This window comes from Sus scrofa, chromosome 7, assembly GCF_054392235.1.
Source record: "Sus scrofa isolate SSC_HxYL_T2T_F1_AM1 chromosome 7, Sscrofa_HxYL_maternal_Yorkshire_Landrace_v2.0, whole genome shotgun sequence".
Taxonomy (NCBI): domain Eukaryota; kingdom Metazoa; phylum Chordata; class Mammalia; order Artiodactyla; family Suidae; genus Sus; species Sus scrofa.
The window spans coordinates 16470512-16492237 of NC_139389.1; the positions used below are offsets into that span (position 1 = coordinate 16470512).

General features: G+C 40.0%; 1 protein-coding gene across 47 annotated transcripts in view; it reads left to right on the forward strand.

Moving 5' to 3' along the window:
- Positions 1 to 21726, forward strand: part of CDKAL1 (CDK5 regulatory subunit associated protein 1 like 1) — a 951913-nt gene that overhangs the window by 529026 nt on the left and 401161 nt on the right. For all 47 annotated transcript variants that reach the window (XR_014809698.1, XR_014809711.1, XR_014809714.1 and 44 more), the window contains one exon: positions 7518 to 7580. Coding sequence is in view for 31 of the 47 variants with exons in the window: in XM_005665623.4 (XP_005665680.2) it covers positions 7518 to 7580 (63 nt within the window). In the remaining 16 variants the exon portion in view is untranslated. The remainder of the gene's footprint in view (positions 1 to 7517; positions 7581 to 21726) is intronic.

A 21726-nucleotide genomic window follows, 5' to 3' on the forward strand; every position in this document is an offset into this window, starting at 1 on the left:
GTGTAGGACCCCTATCTCTGCTCAGCTGTCTGAGTCAGAAATCTGGAAGTCCCCCTCTGCTCTGCCCTGTCTCATACTTCCCTCTAACCAAGAGCCGCCCACCCTGCCTCTTAGCCACTCTTTGCACCCACTATACCTGCTCTCCTTGCCCCTGAGTCATTTGGGATGGTGGCATTTTTTCTTAACCACTGCACCCTCCCCTCATGGTCTTCGGCCTCTAGTCTTCTCCCAGTCCCCATTAGGAAACACTTTCTGAGACACAGATTTTATCATTTGACACATTTCTTCCATCATGTGCTCTAACCATGTCGCCATGTCTTTGATTCAACAAAGCTCCCTCCTTTCTCTGCCTCCGCGTGCCTGTGCTCGACCTACTTTCTCGCAGTTTATAAATGGCATCATCTATCTATAGACTCAGTCCTTTTTTTTCTGCTTTTATCAAAAACTGACCTCCCCCGTACACTATACTGTAGTCCCTTTTCAACCAAATGCTGTCCCATTTTAGATTGAGTTTAATGGGCCCAGCATTGTCCAGACACTGACTAGGGGAACCTACCCCTGCAGGAAGCATAATAGGAGATGCCAAGCTTAGCATCAGACCCCATCCTTGGTAGTGAAGGCCTTCGCTTACCTCTGAGGGTTCCTGGCTATTTCATTTCTCCTTCTTGACTTCACTGTCTCTTGCTGCTTTTTGCTAAGTCCTTGTTCTCCCTGTGATCCCTACTTCCCAGTTTTTCACCAGCAAGCCTTTTGACTTCCTGTCCTCTGTTATTGTCTTGCAACTCTTGGCTCTTTCTGCCCTTTTGCCTCAGGATATGGTTTCCCAGGGAATGCATGTCCCTTCCCTGTCTTGTAGTTACTGACCAGTCCTTGGTCCTCAGCCTTCATTGCTTGGAATTTTGACACCAGGCTCTGGGGGGTATATTTAGAGCCTACGTCTCCTAGTGCCCAGGAAGGTATCATTGCCTTCTTGTCTCCATTGCCCTTGCTCGACACAGTCAGCTATTCAGAACCTGATTGTCCAGTTGGCCCCTTCCCCTCCCACTCTTTGCTGCTGCTCTTGCCAGTTAATCGGTTAACCACTTCATAGGCTTTCTGCCAGAAAGGGAGCAGGAAAAAATAAATGTGTTGAAACTCTCCTTTCTTAGCATATCAGTTATACTTGTTTTAAAAAAAAAATGTATTTTAGTGGTTGCCTAGAGTTGGCAACATTCATTTATAACTAATCCAAGTTTTAAAAAAATCTACTTTTGGAGTTCCCTTTGTAGCTCAGCTGGTTAAGAACCCAGCATCATATCTGTGAGGATGCAGGTTTGATCTCTGGCCTTGCTCAGTAGGTTAAGGATCTGTCATTACCACAAGCTGCAGCATAGGTTGCACAAGTGGCTCAGATCCCACATTGCTGTGGCTGTGGTATATGCCTGCAGCTGCAGCTCCAATTGGACCATTAGCCTGGGAACTTTCATTTGCTGGAGGTATGGCCCTAAAAATAAATAAAAAACCCACTTTCCCAGTAGTATTTCCCACTACCTGAAATACTACTACTTCCCAGGGGGTATGAATACCTTGTTATAACAAAGTAATCCAAATTCCTTCCTCTCATCCCTTGTATCATTGTTGCCATTCATTTCACCTATACCTAGGCATACATAATCAAATACATTGTTGCTTTATCATTCTGAACAAACTGTTACTATGAGATCAAATATTAAGAAAAAGAAAATTTTTTCTTTCATTTATTCCTTCCATGCTCTTCCCTTTTTTAATGTAGATTCAAATTTCTGGCCTATATTATTTTTTTCTCTCTCTGGAGAACTTCTTTTAACATTTCTTGCAAGGTAGGTCTGCTGGAAACAAATTCCCTCAATTTTTCTTTGTCTGAAAAAAGTCTTCTTTCTCCTTCATTTTTGAAGGGTAATTTTGCAGATACAGATTTCTAGGTTGGTAGATGTTTTTTTTTTCCTCTCTCAGCACTTCAAATATTTTACTCCACTCTCTTCCTGACTACATGGAAGAAGAAGGAGAATTTGGATGTAATCCTTACCTTTGTTCCTCTATAGGTAAGGTGTTTTCCCCCTTCTGGCTCCTTTCAGGATTTTTTTTTTTTTTTTTTTTGTCTTTTTGCTATTTCTTGGGCCACTCTCGCAGCATATGGAGGTTCCCAGGCTAGGGGTCCAATTGGAGCTGTAGCCACCGGCCTACGCCAGAGCCACAGCAACACAGGATCCGAGCCGCGTCTGCAACCTACACCACAGCTCACGGCAATACCGGATCGTTAACCCACTGAGCAAGGGCAGGGACCGAACCCGCAACCTCATGGTTCCTAGTCGAATTCGTTAACCACTGCACCACGACGGGAACTCCAGGATTTTTTTCTTTATCTTTGATTTACTCTAATTCGAAAATGAAGTGCCAGGGTGTAGTTTTCTTGACTTGTGTCCTACTCGGTGTTCTCTGAGCTTCCTGGATCTGTGGTTTAGTATCTGACCCCATTTTTGGGAAATTCGCAGTCCTTATTGTTTCAAATATTTCTTCTTTGCCTTTCTATCTTCTCCTTGTTATACCTTTTATAGTTATCTCACAGTCTTTGGATATTCTGCTCTCATTTCATTCAGTTTGCTTTGCAGTTTTTGAGGATTCTATCGATGTATCCTCTAGCTCATAAACTTTTCCCTCAGCTGTGTCTAGTCTATTAATAAGCCCATAAAGCCATCCTTCATTGCTGTTACATTGTTTTTGATCTCTAGCATTTCATCCTAAGAAAGAACTTAAGAGTTCTCTCAGCTTAGGTTGTCTATTTATTCTTACATGTTGTCTGCTTTATCTATCAGTGTGTTAATCATAATTGTTTGATAATTGCCGTGTCTGGTTGTGACGTTTGCCCCGTCTCTTCAAATTGTGTATATTTTTTGCCTTTGATATACCTTGTGATTTTTCTTGATAACCAGACACGATGTACTGGTTCAAAGGACCTGCCCTTTGTGAGTGTCAAGGTGTTGGAGGAAGGGAAATAGTCTATATTCCTATAATTAGATCTCAGTCTTCTAGGTAGCCTAAGCCTCCAGACTTGAACTTAACAATATTTCTCAGTTTTATTCCTTCCTCTAAGGTGGAATGGAATGTCTAGGTGGGCTGGAGTTGAGTGTTCTTCTCCCCAGGTCAGTTAGGCTCTGATGACACCCCACAGGTTAGGCTCTGACTAGCTAGTTTCTCCTGAGGGCAGACTTTCAGAACAGAGTTCCTGGGTATATTTCAAAATGGTACCTTTTCCCCCCTCCTCCTGCTCAGCCTAAGGGGATTTTTCTCTGATATTTACTATGGGAACCTCATTGAGTTCCTGGTGGTAAATTTCACAATGCTTTGGGGTGGGAGAGGGGGCCCGCAGCTATGACTATATCCCTTTGGAGTCTTTAACTCAGAGTTGTCAGCACCAAGCCCCAGCAATCTCATAGTTACAGTTCAGGTTTTCCTACCCCAGCACTTGTTCCCACAGTGATTCTCTCTGCTCTGAGAAGCCTATTCCAGACAATATATTATATATATATATATATATATATATATATTATATATTGTATTCCCTATATTTGCTTCTTGGTCTCTCCAGTTTGGGAGGGAGGGCAGCAGTTTCACTGTGTCCTCTCCTCTCTAAGGAGAGTTGCTGTTTTTGGTCTTTTCAACTTGTTACTTATTAGGACAAAGTGGCAACTTCCAAGCTCCTTACATAGAGAAGCAGAAACCAAAAGTCAGTACATTGAAATCCACACCTGCTCTTTTGGCTTCTTACTACAAAGTATGATAGGGCTTACTGAAACATTTATATTTTATTACAATATACCTTAAGCACATCAAACTCTTGAAAGCTTATGGGTTTTATCATCTTTGAGAATCCATATGTAGATATGATATTTATAGCAGTATTATAGTTTTGCCTTATAATCACTCTATTTTACTTGAGTAAACTTTAATCTACAAGTAGAGAATGGGCACCAAAAGCATTGAATTTGTTTGAGGAACCAGAAGTTAAATAGATGGATATTGTTAAAACTCGATTGTATAACCTCACATTCAGAATACACAGGTTTCTCGTCACATGTGGAGGGTCATTCACCTGGGAGCTCAGCTTTGATAAAAATTGAAATGATTACATTGTCTGGAAACCTGAACTGTTAAAAATCCTCCCTTGAGGCCTTTCATTTCATTTCATTTTCTCTGAAAGGGAGTTTAAACACAGAAATAAAAGGGATCATTGGTGTTCTCTGTCCTTGCAGAGTGAAATTCAAAAACAGTTTAGGAAATGCCTGTAGGATGGAGATCTACAGATGTCCACCTTATTAGAAATCCAGAAGTTTTACCACATTTGCATAGTGCCTTATCTTCTTCTTCTTTTTTTTTTTTTTTTTTTTTTTTTTTTTTTTTTTTGTCTTTTTGCAATTTCTTGGGCTGCTCCTGTGGCATATGGAGGTTCCCAGGCTAGGGGTCTAATTGGAGCTGTAGCCACCGGCCTACGCCAGAGCCACAGCAACGTGGGATCCGAGCCACGTCTGCAACCTACACCACAGCTCACAGCAACACCGGATCCTTAGCCCACCGAGCGAGGCCAGGGATCGAACCCTCAACCTCATGGTTCCTAGTCAGATTTGTTAACCACTGAGCCATGACAGGAACTCCCAGTGCCTTATCTTTTAAACCCAACTGCAACCCACAGAGACTGCAGGACTCAGCATGTAATTCCTTTTTAACATCCTCTCATCTCTGTGGCCTGGACCTTGGAAGTAACGACAAAGTTGACTTGAAGGCACTTCCTACAGTTCAGGGGGAGATGTTTGCTGTGCTCATTGTACTTTGGCCACCCTCGTTCCAAGTTCATCACACAACTTGTTTAACATGTTTACTTTTTAAACACTTGGAGAATTAACAGGTGGTTGCATGACTGAGATGTTTGTTTTAACAGGCTAAAAAGTGGGAGGTAATTTAGACACACTATGATGCAATAGGAAAAAACCTAATTATTCCATTTTTGGCTCAGCTTTTAGTTTCAGTTAAAACTGCTGATAGCAAGGCTAAACAAGTTTGTACCACAGTATTGTTCACATGGTCTGCGTGTAAGAAACTGGCTCACCAGCAATAATGACCATGCTTTAGTTACTCGTGCATGAAACCTTCTATGTGGCTTTGGTGCTAAAACTTAGTAAATGATCTCAGAGTTTCTGTCATCAGCAGGTATAATGTGAGTACAGAAGGCTTCGAAAGCCCTCTGTCTATTTCAGTATGCTCTAGAAACTAACTTGTAACATTCTCTGTATGGATAGAAGATGCTCAGAAGGTAAAATCCTGAACACAAGACAGCTAATTGTTATTTTGCCTGATAGGTGTCAGGATGTCAATTACAATTGATTCTTCAACTGTCTTCATAAATAGAGTAGAAGGAGCAAGGAATTTTGCTGGACAGTTGGTTGTTCATTTGGCTTAGGGATCAGGGGACTCCTGCCAGAAGTAGGCATGATCAAAGACAGAGATTCTAGATCAGAGATGGCTAACGTTGTCTGTAAAGGATCAGATACCAAATACTTTAGGATTTCTGGGCTAGGAGGTCTCTGTTGTAACCACCCAATTTCTGCAGTTGTAGTGTGAAAGCAACTAGCGGTAAAACATAAGCAAATGAATCTGGCTGTGTTTCAATAAAATTTTATTTGTAACAACAGGCAATAGGCTGCATTGGCCCAGGGGCCATCATTTGTCAGCCTCTGTTCTGGATCCTAGAAGATACCTCACTGGGCCGTATGACTTTGATCTCATAGGAAAATAGCACTGGTTTTCAGTTAACTGGATGAATAACATATAACCTTCAATGTTCAAAGCCAAGACTTTACTGTAGTTGTATATAATAAATTTGCTGTCAGAAAATAAAAGGGCTTCTTCCCTCACTGCCTTCTTTGGGAACTTAATCTGAATAGTGTTATGTTTGTTTCCAAAATCATAGAAGGCATATTTAGGTTTTAGCTATCAAAATAAAGACATAAAAACAAAACCCACATAAAAAGGCCACACAAAAAAACCTGTGAATATCCCTTATCCACCTGCCAGCTCAAGCTGGTGGCTCAACTATTTCTGAGAGAGATCAGTTCTCGGGACACCTCCGAAGTTGAATACGATATACCGCCTATTTTATCTTCTCCAGCATAATTTCCTTTATGAAAAAAGTTCCCCAGTGTTTTATATTGTCTCCTACCAAAGGAAGTGTTAATATCCGTCATTTTTCTTCTGATTGAAGTATAAGCCAAGAACTGTTAAAGCAACTAAGTGGGTGTATGGAAAGGAAAGAGAAAATTATAAGCTAATGAAAACTTTGATGGGCAGGTGACCTGTTGAGAACAGCTTCCAGGGCTCACAGAACCACAGGGCTGTTTCCAAGCAGTTAGAGATGTATCTCTGCTCTCCAGAGAAAAGGTGTGTTAAACGACATTCGAGCCAGGTGGTCAGAAGTGCAGCTCAGAGGAGGACAGAGGTGGGAGGAGGTTTGGCTGAGCTGCAGGGAGGGCTGACTTCAGTGGGCATCAGGATGTGGAAACAGGCCACATGATTTGCCAACTGGAATTACAGCTCCAAAGACAGTTCTGACAGTTCAGTTTTCCCATGGGATTTGTCCATGGGAAAACTGTAGAGTGTATACCAGTGACTCTAATACAAGGTCCTAAGTAAGACCAGATTTGACTCCTTGGCCCAGTAGTTGCCGAAGGTCATGTAGAATCTCTGCTGGGGGTCTGCTTAGGTGTCTGGCATTGGGGGGGGCGGGTAGGACAGGTGTCCTCATGAGGAGATTGGAGTTTGAAGTAGGGAAATCCTTTGCCGGGGAACACAGATGCCAAGCAAGGATTAACAACATCAGAGTGGACCCAGAAGCAAGAGGAGGGCAGAATTAAAGACAAACAGACCATGCTGATGACAGAATTTTAAGACATGGTAGTGGGCTAACTCAATGATGCGCCAAAAATACATACCAGAAATAAGTTCCATGATCAGCAAGTGGGAGAGTGTTTGACATCTGCTTTTAAAATGTCCTGTCTCCTCTCTAAATTCAGAGATGATCTAACCTTTCAGTGGAAAAGAGAAATTAAGAATTTCCAACGTGAGCTACGATCCCTTCTCTCATTCATTCTTGGTGAGAGGGCCTGTTGGTACTGCTGGGGAGAAGGGTGCAGCTTGGCAGCTTCTGTCAAGGTAATAAGCAAGCACCCTATTTGACCCTTCACCCAGACTTCCCTACTTCATCTTTTCAAAAAAATACACACTTTCCATGTGGCAGAGATGTTTGTGCAAAAATTACCCTTATATTTTAAAATTTTTTAAATCTGCAGAAAAAAAGTGCAGATTTCAGAAATTTGGGGATTTCAGAACTTTGGGTAAGGAACTGCATAAAATAGATAGATAGATACATACATACATACATATTCATGAAGATATATACCCGTGTATATTTTTGCCACTTGTCAACTCAATGTTTGTGTTTTCTTTCACAGAAAAAGCAAAGAACAAAAGATCTTTCTCGGGTCTTTCATTCCTACAATCCATATGATCATAAGGTAAGAGAAACATATTATTAATGTCAGGGGGTAATAGAAGTTCTTCTGAACATACAGCACAGTTTTCACCAATACATAGTGATCTCGAAGTACACTTACTAATTACATTTGTATTTCAATTTTAATTTTTGAACTCTATCTCTTATAAAGAAAAGAAAATTTGTATTTCTGAACAAAAATCCTTCTATTTTATTCACATTAAAATGGAGTTACATATCACTGAAATCTCAGAGACTGTGAAAACACAAATCTGGGGCTGTTTTTTGATGGGTAGTTTTTGGTTGGGTTTTTTTTTTTTTTTCCTTTGCAAACAGTGTCATTGATGAACTTGGCTTTTGAGTTGGTAAAGACAGTTGAAGTATTATCTGCCACCTCTTGGCTCTCCATTGCTCTGGATAGAAAGTTATGTTTCAAAATTAAAACCCTACCGAAAAGCAGTGCCTGGAATTACACCTGAAATATTCACTCCCAAGAGTTTTGCTCCACAGAAGACCAAGTAGTGTAATGACCCCTGCATCCGTATCCCCCTAGCCTCGTGGACCCATGGGCAGGCTTGTTTCATGTATACCCCACACTTTCCACTCCCTGCATTTGAAGAATTCTCATACATCTTGTCACTTTTATAAGTATTTCACCATATATTCGTAAAAGACAAGTTCGCTCAAAAAGAAAATAACATTTTTAAGAAAATGCTCACCACCACATCTTCGTGAGGAAATATATTACAAGCATTCTGAGACTTGTGCAAAAACTTCTATATCATGGAAGATTCCAGTAAGTCTGTTAATTCGAGGTGATTTCAAAGCAAACAAAACATTTGCACAGTTGAAATGCTAATATAAACTTAAATCTTTATCTATGAATTTACAGGGAGACATGTGGTGGGGATTTTTTAACTAGCCAAAATAAGTAGTGTGAAAGCTACTTTCCTCATTTGAGTATACAGAGATGTCTGGATTCAGGAGGAAAAAATGGTGCCAGTTGTTCATAGAAGTTGAAAGAATTTGAAAAGCTTCTTGTGTTTCTATAGTGACCAGTTGATTTAAGTACCAAAAATTTGTCAAAAGAAATGTTTATGTTCCATGTGACCATGGTGCTATACGAGACTAAAAATTTTATCATTTCAAGTTACATTTTTCATGTTCAATCAGTCACTTTGCAGAATATGGCAGTTTGTTTGAAAGAGACTGAGTGAGCCAGTAGTATCTGACAATGCAGACGGAAGGTGCAGGCTGATAAGTAATACAGCAGCCAAAGGAAGGAGATTGGCCAGATTTCTGATGGGAAAGTTGTATTTTTTTAGATAATGCCACTTAATTAACATAAATGCAACAGTGGCGAAAGTTAACATTTAGCAACAACAAGAGGCTGTGACAAATCAAAGGTTTGGCCTGACTTGTCTAAATTTTGCCCACTTCTTAACATTTTAAAATTCACAGTTAAGGGAAATTCCATTATTCTTTTATTAGAACTCTTAATGGAACGTAGCCATTTACAGCTTTTACCAGCTTCCTCTTCATATCCTTTGTGGCATTGTATCAAAGTCACCTCAGATTATTTTGGCTTCCCTTGTGAAGACTTCATTCCTCTACAAATTAGTCATCAGGCAATGAGGAATGGAATATAAATGCTGGATGGAGTTCCTTTTGATCTTCGCTTTAAGATCAGTAATAAATTACTGTAAGTAGCCGGACTGCTTGATGAGTGATTTTTGAAGCTCCCAAGGTTTAGCCTGTTGGCATTTATTCTCCATGTGTAGTAAAGGAAAAGGGAAAAGCTTCCTTCTAGGCAGCTCTTGCCCCTTCATAGACTCCTTCCATTTTTCTAGGCTCCATCCAGGCAAGTCAAACCCTGTCACATTTCACCTTGTGTCTTGTCGATCCGTCTCCAAAAGACTAGAATCACAAGATTGAGTAACGTGCACTATTTTTTCCGTATTGGAATGTTCCTTTTCTCCCCCATAAATAAAGTAATAGAGGGTTGTGATTTGAGTTCCTTTGTCATCTCAATTACCCAATTGTATTCAAACAAATTCATTTTCTTGGCAGATAGATTTTTGTGTAAAACGTTTTGTAAGATGCGGTTAAGGTTGCTTTAAACATCTCATGCTCAGTGAGGTTTCTGGAGTGATCTTCAGGTTCAATATATGCATATATCGTAAATGAAACTTCTATAAAATAAAATATATAGGCTGTCTGGGATTTACTGTAAAAAAGAATTAAAGGAGGGGTGTGGATGTGGTACGGTGAAACAAGATTGGCCGTATGTTGATGATTATTGAAAATGAATTATTGGTTTGTGGGGGTTCATCCTTCTATTCTGTACATTTTTCCTGTATAATTGAAATTTTCCATAATAAACATGATGCAAGAAGTAAAACAAAGTATGGTCTGCTCCTGGGAGTCTAGCTAGATTTTTTTTAATTGTTCCTTTTTCCCTTGACGTAAATGTGTACCAAAGGAGGAATACTCAGCACTTTGGTGGGTTCATTATGCTGAGTAAACCAGAAATGCAACTCCTGTTCTAAAGTTGGCATAATTTCTTGGATCTTCATCCCAAATTATAGTGGGTCACTTAAATGACAGCCTTGCCTGCAAGAAACTGTTAAAACAGTTGTAATTACAAAGGGCAGTTAGTACCACCGTTTTGTTCTCAGTGAGTCGGTTCTATTTGCTCTTCTTTCCTCCCCTTGCCCAGACTGCTCCTGCCTGACCCCAGACACAGGAAAGTCACCAGGTTAAACAAACCTGTTGTTTGAGTGAAGCCAGGTGCGTTGCTTAATCACACTCTGAAGCCATTGTTTAGGTTGTGAATGGTCAGTTGGTTTTCTCCTAAGTGCTGTTGCAAAAAGCAAATAAAGCTTAGAGCAAAATGAGTCTTAAAGAAAATACCTGATTTATACTTCTTTATACCCTAAGACCAATTTTGCTGGAGACTGGAAGAATTTCATTTTGGATTGCTATCTCTAGTTCCATGTCCATTAAAAAAAAAAATGTTTTGGGGAGTTCTTATAATATAAACTTACACAGAAAGGCTTGACCAAACCTAATTTCCATTTATCTAGCCCAATAAAAGGGAACATTGGTAAAGGGAACCCAAAGCAGCAGGTGATCTGATTGTATTTTGTACATTATATTCTTTCCTCTGTTGTTTTAGTAAACCCATAATACACATAGCTTATAATTTCTGAAAACACATTGTACTAACTACAGGGAAGGTTACAAGGGTCAAAGTTCTTCCAGGTCACAGAAAGCCAACCTGGAGTGGAATGTTTCCTTTGGATAAGTCATGGCTAAGTAGTATAGGCTCTAATTAGAATGCCTTTATTGAAGCTATGCAAACACTTTCTGTCTTTGGCCTAAAGAAAATACTGCCATGCATATAAAAGATGTCTCTCTCTTTCTTATTTCCTTCCTTCTTTTCTTTCTTGTGAGATTTTTATCAGAATTATGTGTTTGGAGGAAATCTAGGTTTATTAGCTAAACACAGATGTTTATAATCAGCTAATGTAAAAAACTACTATAAAATATGAAAGGTACATGGAGTTCCCGTCGTGGCGCAGTGGTTAACGAATCCGACTAGGAACCATGAGGTTGAGGGTTCGATCCCTGGCCTTGCTCAGTGGGTTAAGGATCCCGAGTTGCTGTGAGCTGTGGTGTAGGTCACAGAGGCAGCTCAAATCCCGCGCTGCTGTGTCTCTGGCGTAGGCCGGTGGCTACAGCTCTGATTTGACCCCTCGCCTGGGAACCTCCATATGCCGCGGGAGCGGCCCTAGAAAAGGCAAAAAAAAAAAAAAAGATAAAAAATGAAAGGTACACAGTACTGTTTAGGTCTGTAGTTTTTTTTTTTTTTTTAACATCTGCAAAGTTGAATAAGTTCCTAAATATAGTTATTAATTTCCATGAATAATAATAATTTCTATATTAATAGTCTCAACCATTAAAAGTGAGTCTTTAACAGGTTGTCACCAGTACAGTTTTTGTATTTTGTGAAGTGGGCTCCTCATTTTCTTTTAGTGACTACTGTTTTAATAATTTTCTACCCTTGTAAAATGTGCTACGTTTTCTACATAAATCAGTGGACACACATGAGTACAAACATTATGTAGCGCCTGTGTTGGGGAAGTAAACTTTCTTTGTCTTTTGGTGACTAATGTTATTTTAATGATTTTTCTACACACACGGACATGTATCAGTTGAACTGTAAAGAAACTCATACGTGTCCAAAAAAACAGCTCTGTGTGAATACACTCGAGAATTTAGCATATGAATGGACAGAAAATCACTCAACCCCACGTCTTTTGTGTAGCCATCTCAGCCATCAAAAACAGCCCAGAACCTGAAAGGAAGCCAGCCCAGGCCCAGACTGTCAAAATCATCTCCTTCTCTTTCCCCACCTCATTACTTCCGCAGCTCCCCCATCCACCAACAATCCACGCTTTTGTTTTTAATAATGCCAACAAACATAGATGCCTAGTTTCTCAAGCCACAGTCAACCCTAGCAGCAGTTAAAAAGAGGGTGGTTATTGCTTCAAGACGTCGGAGCCCCATTAAGAAGTGGCAGCACACAAAATGAAGGCAAAGACAAGGCCATAAAAGTTATAAGTCATTAACAGAGGGACACTAAAGTGCAGCTGCCCAAGACCACTTAATTTGGACTCAAATCCCCAGATATCCCCATACAGTTTCGTAGCCCCAGGGTAAAATAATTGGACCTAAATTATATCAAGAAGCAGATGTTTTGTTTAAAAATAGTGGAGATGTGTATAACCCATCTTTACAAACATTGATATCTTAAGAATAACGTTTATTTATCTTGAAAACTCTCCTAGGAACAGATGTTTCTTAAGAAGGTTGGATAAACGGAGTATGTAGTAACTATTGAAAGTCGTTTAATAAAAGAGAAATAGTGAAAGAGTGAACAGGTATTGGTTATTGGGTAAAGGACAGAATATGTGTGTGAGCCTAAAAGACAAGAGATGTAGGGAGTTCCCATTGTGGTGCAGTGGAAACAAATCCGACTGTATCCCTGAGGATGTGGGTTTAATCCCTGGCCTCGCTCAGTGGGTCAGGGATCCAGGGTTGCCGTGAGCTGAGGTATAGGTTGAAGATGCAGCTCCGATACCACGTTGTAGCTCCGATTCAACCCCTCGCCTGGGAACTTCCGTATGACGCTGGTGTAGCCCTAAAAAGAAAAAGAAAAAAAAGAAAGGGAGAGAGAGGTAGAATCAGTGTTCCCCCAAATTATTTACTTATGTAATTAGATACTACAAAAATATTCAAGTCTTTGAGAATTATTATATTTTTATCCTAAAGGTTACTATAGGCACAACTTGAGTGAATACTTGTTAGTAGATCAGTACAAAGCATTTTTACCTGCAGTATTAAATACACACCAAAAAAATGATCCGTCATCTCTCTTATCCACACGCCCTAAGACTACCTTAAGAACTGCCATTAATACAGACACTTCCGGAAATTCATATCTACTGTTGTGCCGTGAAATATATAATAAAAAAATGTAAATTATATTTTCTGCAACTTCACTTGGACAGATGCCTAATCTATTTCAAAAGTCTCGGGAAAGAAAAAGTCTTAGGTTGAACACTGTCCTTTCTTCCCTCAGAAACTAGTAGTCTCTGTGACATCGTTTTGTAAATACATACTTCACACCTTAAGCAAAAGGGACGGTTTCATTTCGGACATCATGTATTGATTTGCATTCCTCCATTAATTAAATTTGTCTAGTGATGTAAGATACATTACGTTATGCAGCTCTTTACATTTGAAGAATAATGACTGTTTCACTCAATCCTGCAGCAGCTAGAGTATTGTCAAACCTTCATTATCCCCTGTGCTTTGAATAACATAATGTAACAACAGAGTGCTTAGAGTTCTTCTTCTAGAGGGAGATGTGAATTTGGATTATTGCCTGCTGGCCCTGTTGCGCTTTGAGCTATCTGCTGTCTGGAAATTGCAAATTCAGTTTTTAATGGATCCGGCACTCTATGATAGCCAGATTTTCATGGCACATGCAGATAAAGAAACAAGTTATTGCTTTGGCATGTTTATGCCGTGCTTAAAGCAGTTCTCTGCACCAGATTGTCCAAAGCCATTTGTGCACTTAACTCTATCCCCCCATCTTTGGCAGAGACGAAAAAGTGCTTAAAAAGTAATTTTAGGGATGTTGCTAAATATCAGGAACAATTGGATAGATGTCTAATTGATTGACTTCCCTTATTGTTATATTTGTATATGTCACACTAAAACCAAGCTCAGGTTAGGGCCTTGAGACACAGGGAGGTGGGCACTTCAGGACATATTAATAAACCCATTTTGTTGGCCCCCTGAACTCTATGCTAAAATCGGATGAATAACTCAGCCTCAAAATAATGGACATACTAAAGAGCTCTTTGGGTATAAAATGTGTGCTTCCATTTACCAGGATATCTTCCCTCTCAAGGTGACTATATAATTGTTACCAGAGATGCAGATATAGTTCAGCGGTTTCCTGCTTCAACCATAGGTACCTTTTGCCGTTTTGGTGCTCCCTGATCTCTGCCAACCTGATCCAAAAGCATTTTCCTCATTTTTTTAATCCTTCTCAGCTTATGTTTCAGGTTGAGTAACAGGTCATTCCTTGGCAGAGATTTTTTGTTTGTCTTTTTTTTTTTTTTTTTTTTTTTTTTTTTTTTTAGGGCTGTTCCCGAGGCATGTGGATGCTCCCAGGCTAGGGGTCAAATCAGAGCTGTAGCCACTGCCCTATACCACAGCCATAGCAATGCCAGATCTGAGCTGCATCTGCAACCTACCCCATAGCTCATGGCAACGCCAGAACCCACTGAGCAAGGCCAGGGGTCATACCTGCGTCCTCATGGATGCTAGTCAGATTTGTTTCCACCGAGCCATGATGAGGGGAACTCCTAAATGGCAGAGATTTTAGTGATATACCATTTAGTTTAAATGTTGTATCTGGGGATAAATGGCAGAATTCTGCTCTGCCATTTACTCTGAAGATTGACCAGAAGAATGGAAACTGATTGGACCATTATTATTGCTGTTGTTATTAAACTGTTTAAAGCGCACATGTAACTGGCACTATTCTGAAAGTTCTACATATATACAGAACTTATTTAATCTTTCTGTCAACTCTGTCAGTACTGTTCTTAGCCCCTGTTTTACAGATGAGGAAACTGAGACGCAGAGAGAGAAAGTCACTGCCTAAGGTCACACAGCTAGGAAGTGAGAGAGCAGTCCAGCCCCAGGGTCATGCTCATCACCCTGCCCCAAATGGCTGAAAATCTTCAGAGTAAGATGCTCAAAGGGGGACTGACAAAGACCACTTAAGCTTAAGGTCAAAATGAGCCTTCTTACCCTCTTTTTCTGCAAACCCAAGCCTAAATCTAAATTAGCAAATTCTGGGTAGAAATAGAAGACAGTGATAATCCAAGGATTGAGGATTCCCTTGACTGGTCTCCCTGTAAAGCAGACAAGCTTATGCTGAGAACTACCATGCTACCCCCCCTTCCCCCACCTGATAATTCACCATCAGCCTGGGCAAAGAAAACTTGGTTTAAGCTGGACATGATGGCTCACGTTATCAGGGACTGACAGAGGACTCTTCGGCCCTTTGGGGCACTGTTTCCATCAGCCCTCTTCACCTTCTCTCCTCTCACCTCCTCTCTGTGAGGGTGGGAATGGGCCCAGTTACAGCCAAAGGATTGGAGTTCTTTAAGGCCAGATCAACAGGGGATATCCAAGCTAGAGAAGCTGGGCAAGCAGCCTAAAGGCCTGGAGCCCAGAGAAAAGCTGAGGAGAGAATCAACTGAAGTCACATGGAAATGGGAAAATGGCAACAGGCAGTTAGAACCTGGTAGACTGCTGTTCCACTTATTAGTTCACCGGCTAGCATTTTCTACTTCCTTTGTGGGCAGGTGGGGCCATCAGGCCCGATTTGGAAAGTTCCCTAGGTCCTTATTTAAGAATGTCCTACTTAGTTGCATAATCCCTTCCCTCCACCTCTCTTCCCAGCAAACATCAGTCATAGGGGAAAATGCAAGTTCATGATCAGGCCCTTTGCTAACATTCAGTATGAAAGTATTGATTTAAAAAAAAAAAAAAAAAGCAAATCTGAAAGTCGACAAAAGCAAAAGTAAACTACATCAAACTAAAAAGCTTCTGCACAGCAAAGGAAACCATCAACAAAATGAAAAGGTAATTTAACAAATGGGAGAAAATATTTGCAAATCATGTATCTGATAAGAAATTAATATCTAAAATATATAGGAGTTCCCATTATGGTGCAGTGGAAACAAATCTGATTAGTAAACCATGAAGTTGCGGGTTCAATCCCTGGCCTCACTCAGTGGGTTAAGGATCTGGTATTGCTGTGAGCTGTGGTGTAGGCTGGCAGTTGTAACTCCGTTTCGACCCCTAGCCTGGAAACCTCCATACGGAGCAGGTGTGGCCCTAAAAAAAGAAGAAAAAAAAAGGAAAAAATAATAAATAATAAAATATATAAAGAACTCATACAACTCAATTGCAAGAAAAATCCCAAATAATCCGATTTAAAAATGAGCAGAAGATATGAATAAACATTTTACCAAAGAAGACTTACAGATGGCCAACAAGCACATGAAAAGATGCTCAACATCACTAATCATCAGGGAAATGCAAATCAGAGCACAAGATATCACCTCACACCTGTTCAAAAGGCTATTCTCAAAAGGCAAGAAATACCAAGTGTAGGCGAGGATGTGGAGAAAAAGAACTGGGAATGTCAGCTGATATAGCCACTATGGAAAATAGTATGACGGTTCCTCACAAAATTAAAAATAGAACTACCATATGATCCAACAATTTCACTTCTGAGTGCTTATCCAAAGAAAATGAAAACACTAACTCAACAAGATATGTACACCCCTTGTTCATTGCAGCATTATTTACAATAGCCAAGACATGGAAACAACTGAGTGTTCAGTGATAGATGAATGGACATGGAAAATGAGGTGTGTGGAGTTCCCGTCGTGGCACAGTGGTTAATGAATCCGACTAGGAACCATGAGGTTGTGGGTTCGGTCCCTGACCTTGCTCAGTGGGTTAACGATCTGGCGTTGCCGTGAGCTGTGGTGTAGGTTGCAGATGCGGCTCAGATCCCGCGTTGCTGTGGCTCTGGCATAGGCCAGTGGCTACAGCTCCGATTCGACCCCTAGCTTGGGAACCTCCATATGCTGCAGGAGCAGCCCAAAGAAATAGCAAAAAGACAAAAAATAAATAAATAAATAAATAAATGTCTACAAAAAAAAAAAAAGAAAGAAAGAAAATGAGGTGTGTGTGTATAGATATACACGGAATATTATTTAGCCATAATAAGGAAGTCTTACCATTGCAACATAGTGAATGGATCTCGAGGGCATTATGCTAAGTTAAATAAGTCAGGCAGAGAAAGACAAACACCACATGATCTTACTTAAATGTGGAATCTAAAACAAAACAGGCTCATAGATATGAAAAACAGATTGGTCATTTCCAGAGGCAGGAGGTGGGGCTGGGAGAAATAAGGAAAGGGAGCCAAAAGATACTAATTTCCAGTTAGAAATTAAGTCATGGAGATTCAGTGTCCAGCTTGGCAACTATAGTTAATTATGTTGTATTGTGTCCTTGAAAGATGCTGAAAGAGTAAACCTTAAGCATTCTCATTAAAAGAACAAAAATCTTGTATGTATGGTAACACATGTTAACTGGACCCATTGTGATCATTTTCCAACTTATGCAGAAATTGAATCTCTTTTTTTTTTTTTTTTTTTTTTGTCTTTTTGCCATTTCTTGGGCTGCTCCCACAGCATGTAGAGGTTCTCAGGCTAGGGGTCTAATCTGAGCTGTAGCCACCGGCCTACGCCAGAGCCACAGAAACATGGGATCCGAGCCGCATCTGCGACCTACACCACAGCTCACGGCAACGCCGGATCCTTAACCCACCGAGCAAGACCAGGGATCGAACCCGCAACCTCATGGTTCCTAGTCAGATTTGTTAACCACTGAGCCACAACGGGAACTCTGAATCATTATTACTATACTTGAAACTAACATAATGTATTTCAATTACACCTCAATTGAAAAATAAAAAATATCTACATAGATATGGCAGTTACTATATTTTAAATTGTTTATCAGACCTTAAAGTATCTTAGTTGCTACCATCATTGATAGTACCCTGCCACTACAGAATTCACTGGCATGAGACAGAAACCAGCAGAGGTGGGAAGAGGAACTGTGGTGAACCACCAGCTGAAGGATGTGCATCTAACTCATCCATGGGCTGCTTGGCTCCAGCTGCTCCACCTGTCCCTCCCATGCTGGTCTTCTATCATCAGTATTTGCACACAGTTAAAATGTATCAACATTCTCTTTCCTTCTTGATAGGTACCCTGCCCCAACCCTTTTTATGTCTCACCACTAGTGGGCACCCCCTTTTACCAGCCTTCCCCAACAACAAACTTGGTCAGCACACCTCTGCTTGATATATTAGACCTGTTGAATGTTGGATTGCCAATTACCAAATAAAAATACAGGACTCACAGTTAAATTTGAGCCTCACGTGAACAATGAGCTTTTTTTTTTTTTTTTAGTATAAGTACATCCCATGCAATAGGTGGGACTTATACTAAAAACTTATTTCTCTGAAATTCATGTATAAGTAGGTATTTTGTTTTTATCTGGCAACCTCCATTGCATGTACATTACACTTTTCACTTTGGCAAATTGAGATTGAAAGATAAAAAGGAAAAGAATATCCAAAATGGAATTAAATAAAAAATGATTTTGAAACCTCCCCTATGTGTAATGTGAAAGATACAAGAAAGTTTTTTCCTATTCCTAATCCCATCCTTATATAATGCGCCGGGCCTTGCTGTCAAAGGCTGACACCTGTTTCAGATATAAATGTTCAAATATTTACTACTTTAAATTAAGATGAGAGTCACCCCTGTGGCCCAGTGGGTTAAGGATCCCACATTGTCTCTGTTGTGCCAAGGGTTCTACCCCTGGCCTGGTGCAGTGGGTTAAGGATCCGGTGTTGCCACAGCTGAGATATAGATCGCAGCTGCGGCTTGGATTTGACCCCTGGCTTTGAAACTTCCATATGCCATGGTTGCGGCCATTAAAAAAGAAAGAAAAAAAAAAAAGAATATAAAAGAAGTTACTTATTTAGCTTTTGTTCTCTGAGATCTTATGACAGTATTTTAACCTGGGAAACCTATTGGGAAGATTGCGTCAAACACACAAAGTTAAATTAAGAAGTGCCGAGGGAATTCCTGTCGTGGCTCAAATGGTAACAAACCGATTAGGATCCAAGAGGATATGGGTTCAATCCCTGGCCTCACTCAGTGGGTTCTGTCACTCCCATGCTGGTCTTCTATCATCAGTATTTGGGGTGTAGGTTGCAGATGCGGCTCAGATCTGACATTACTGTGGCTATGGTGTAGGCTGGCAGCTGTAGCTCCAGTTCAGCCCCTAGCCTGGGAACTTCCATATGTTGTGAGTGTGGCCCTAAAAAGCAAAAAAAAAAAAAAAAGGCCCATACTTTTAGAGTTCCCTGGTGGCCTAATGTTTAAGAATCTCATGTTGTCACTGCTGTTCTTCAGGCTACTGCTGTGTCGTGGGTTCAAACCCTGGCCCAGGAACTTCCACATGCTTCAGGCATGGCTGGAAAAAAAAAAAAAAAAAAAGTGCCCATAGTGTAATCAAGGAAGAATTTTCATATCCTCCCTGAAAAATACACTTTGTTTCTCAGCGATATATTGTGTCATAAAATATATTAATGACTTCTTTGTAGCTGAAGTTATATTTATTGAGATGTACTAAGGAGCATTAATGCTAATGATGCTTAAAGCAAGTAATGGCAGTATCCACTAGAGAAATGAGGAAGCTGTTTCTGATTTTTTTTTTTTTTTTTTCATCTCTAGCTCTGCTGCTCAAGTTTTAAGACTGTTGAGAGTCCTTTGATTGGTGGAGTGTGGGTTGATGCTGTTTATAGAATTGCCTCCCCAGGCCTGGCCTGTGTCTTCCTCAGCACATTATTAACAGCAGCTGAAGGGCCCCAGTACCACTCACCTATGATCACCAGCCCTTAATACAGATTCTGACTTGCATAATTTCCAGAATTCTCTTGACAAAGAATAGTGAAATGCAAGTATTTCCATGGGCCAATAATTCATTCTCCCTCAAGTTTTGGTGCAAGGTTAAGACATAATTATAGTCCGCATCTCTGGCGCCTTTTGAATGTATGCATTAACAGTCTCCTCCTGAAATTGGAAAACTAGAAGAGCTTTAGCATGTGGGAAGAAAATGTTAACCCGCTTCTTCCAGTGATTGTTAGTATTTTCCATTATTCAACGCTTTCAACCTTTGTGTGCTTTTCAGAATTCTAGAGACATTTTAAATGCACATGTCAAGTAAAAATAAAGAAGTTTTAAAAACTCCAGTTCTTTTTAATTTAGCTCTATCATTATATGGTACACACATGAGTGAGAAAGGAAAAGATTCCATTTTTAGTTACTGCAAAGTATAGTAATCCAGCGTATAATAATGCATACAGGAGAAATCTCTAGTTCAATTTAGGCCTTTTTTTTTTTGGAGAGAGGTAATTTTAAAGGTCCTTGTTTGTCTGTATTCCTCACCTTTCATTTCTTATCCACACTTTCTTTTTCTAATTTAATTTAAAATAATGATGGATTTTACAGTTTGGCTCCCTCTGCATCCCCCTAAGACATGTGTACTGAGTTTCCAGTGTTTTCCAGTGTGTCTCTCACCCTGGGAAATGATTTCTTCCCCTGTTCATTCTGTGTACTCATATTTTCTAACTATTCCACTGATTTTTTGCATCTCTGCACACAATTTCTTAGATGTTTTTGCCTTTTACCTTCTAGTGTGTTCCTGCTTGGAGTTTATAATCCAGTGGAGCAATTGGGGGGAGGGTGGTAATAAACATTGCACTAAAATTATTTTGCTCCATTATGTGTTTGTTGTTGATATAATTATTTCATCCTGTTACACTGTGAATATCTGCAGGACAAAGATCATATCTTATTTGTCTTTTTTTCCCCTTTTCAGGGGAAAATCCTAAATGATGGACTAGAATTTAATGTGTTGTATACATGAAGTTATTTTAGTCTTCTTTTGATCTGCACACCATAACTCCACAAAGCACTTATCCATTTTCCCACAGCAAATACGGAGTTAAAACCCAGCCCTTTTATTCTCAGTTTGGTGCTCTGTCCATGTCACTGCACAGTTGAAATGTTCCAGTGGTAATGACCACAGCTTTGAGAGAATGTAGTAAGTTTGTTCTTGATTTTAATTATAAAACAGGTAATAGGGGCATTTAATACCATATTCAGAGAAAGTCTCCTTCCTAATCCTGCCTTAGCAATCCCTGTTTCCCTCCAGAGGCAACCACTGCTTTGAGTTTTATGTGTCTACTTCTAGAGTTGTTTTCTGCCTATAAAGACACTTACCTGCATATGTGTTGTATACTCTTTTGTATTCAGATGTTAATGTACTATACATTTTTCTTTTTACAGTGGATCTTGGAGATAATTTTTTTTTTTTTTTTTTTTGGTCTTTTGTCTCTTTAGGGCCGCACTGGTGGCATATGGAGGTTCCCAGGCTAGGGGTCAAATCAGGGCCTACACCACAGCCACAGCAGCACCAGATCCAAATCGCATCTGTGACCTATACCACAGCTCATGGCAATGCTGAGCGAGGCCAGGGATCGACCCTCAACCTCATGGTTCTCACTTGGATTTGTTTCCACTGCACCACGACGGGAACTCCCTTGGAGATAATTTTAACCAGTTCCAAAAGAGCTGCCTTGTTCCTTTAAAAGAAAAAAAAAAAGAAAAAAAAATGATGTATATATTCTACTCCAGATGTTACTGTATTTGTTTAACTAGACTCTTACAGATGGGTGTTTGGGTGGCCTCTGGTCTTTTGGTCTTACAGGCACTGGTGCAGTGCATCAGCTCACAAACATGTCATCTCATGCATGTAGAAATATTAACTGTAGGATAAATTTCTAGAAGTAGAACGACTGGATCATAGGTGTGTGAATTTTAAATCATGGTAGGAATTGCCAGATCCCCACCAGA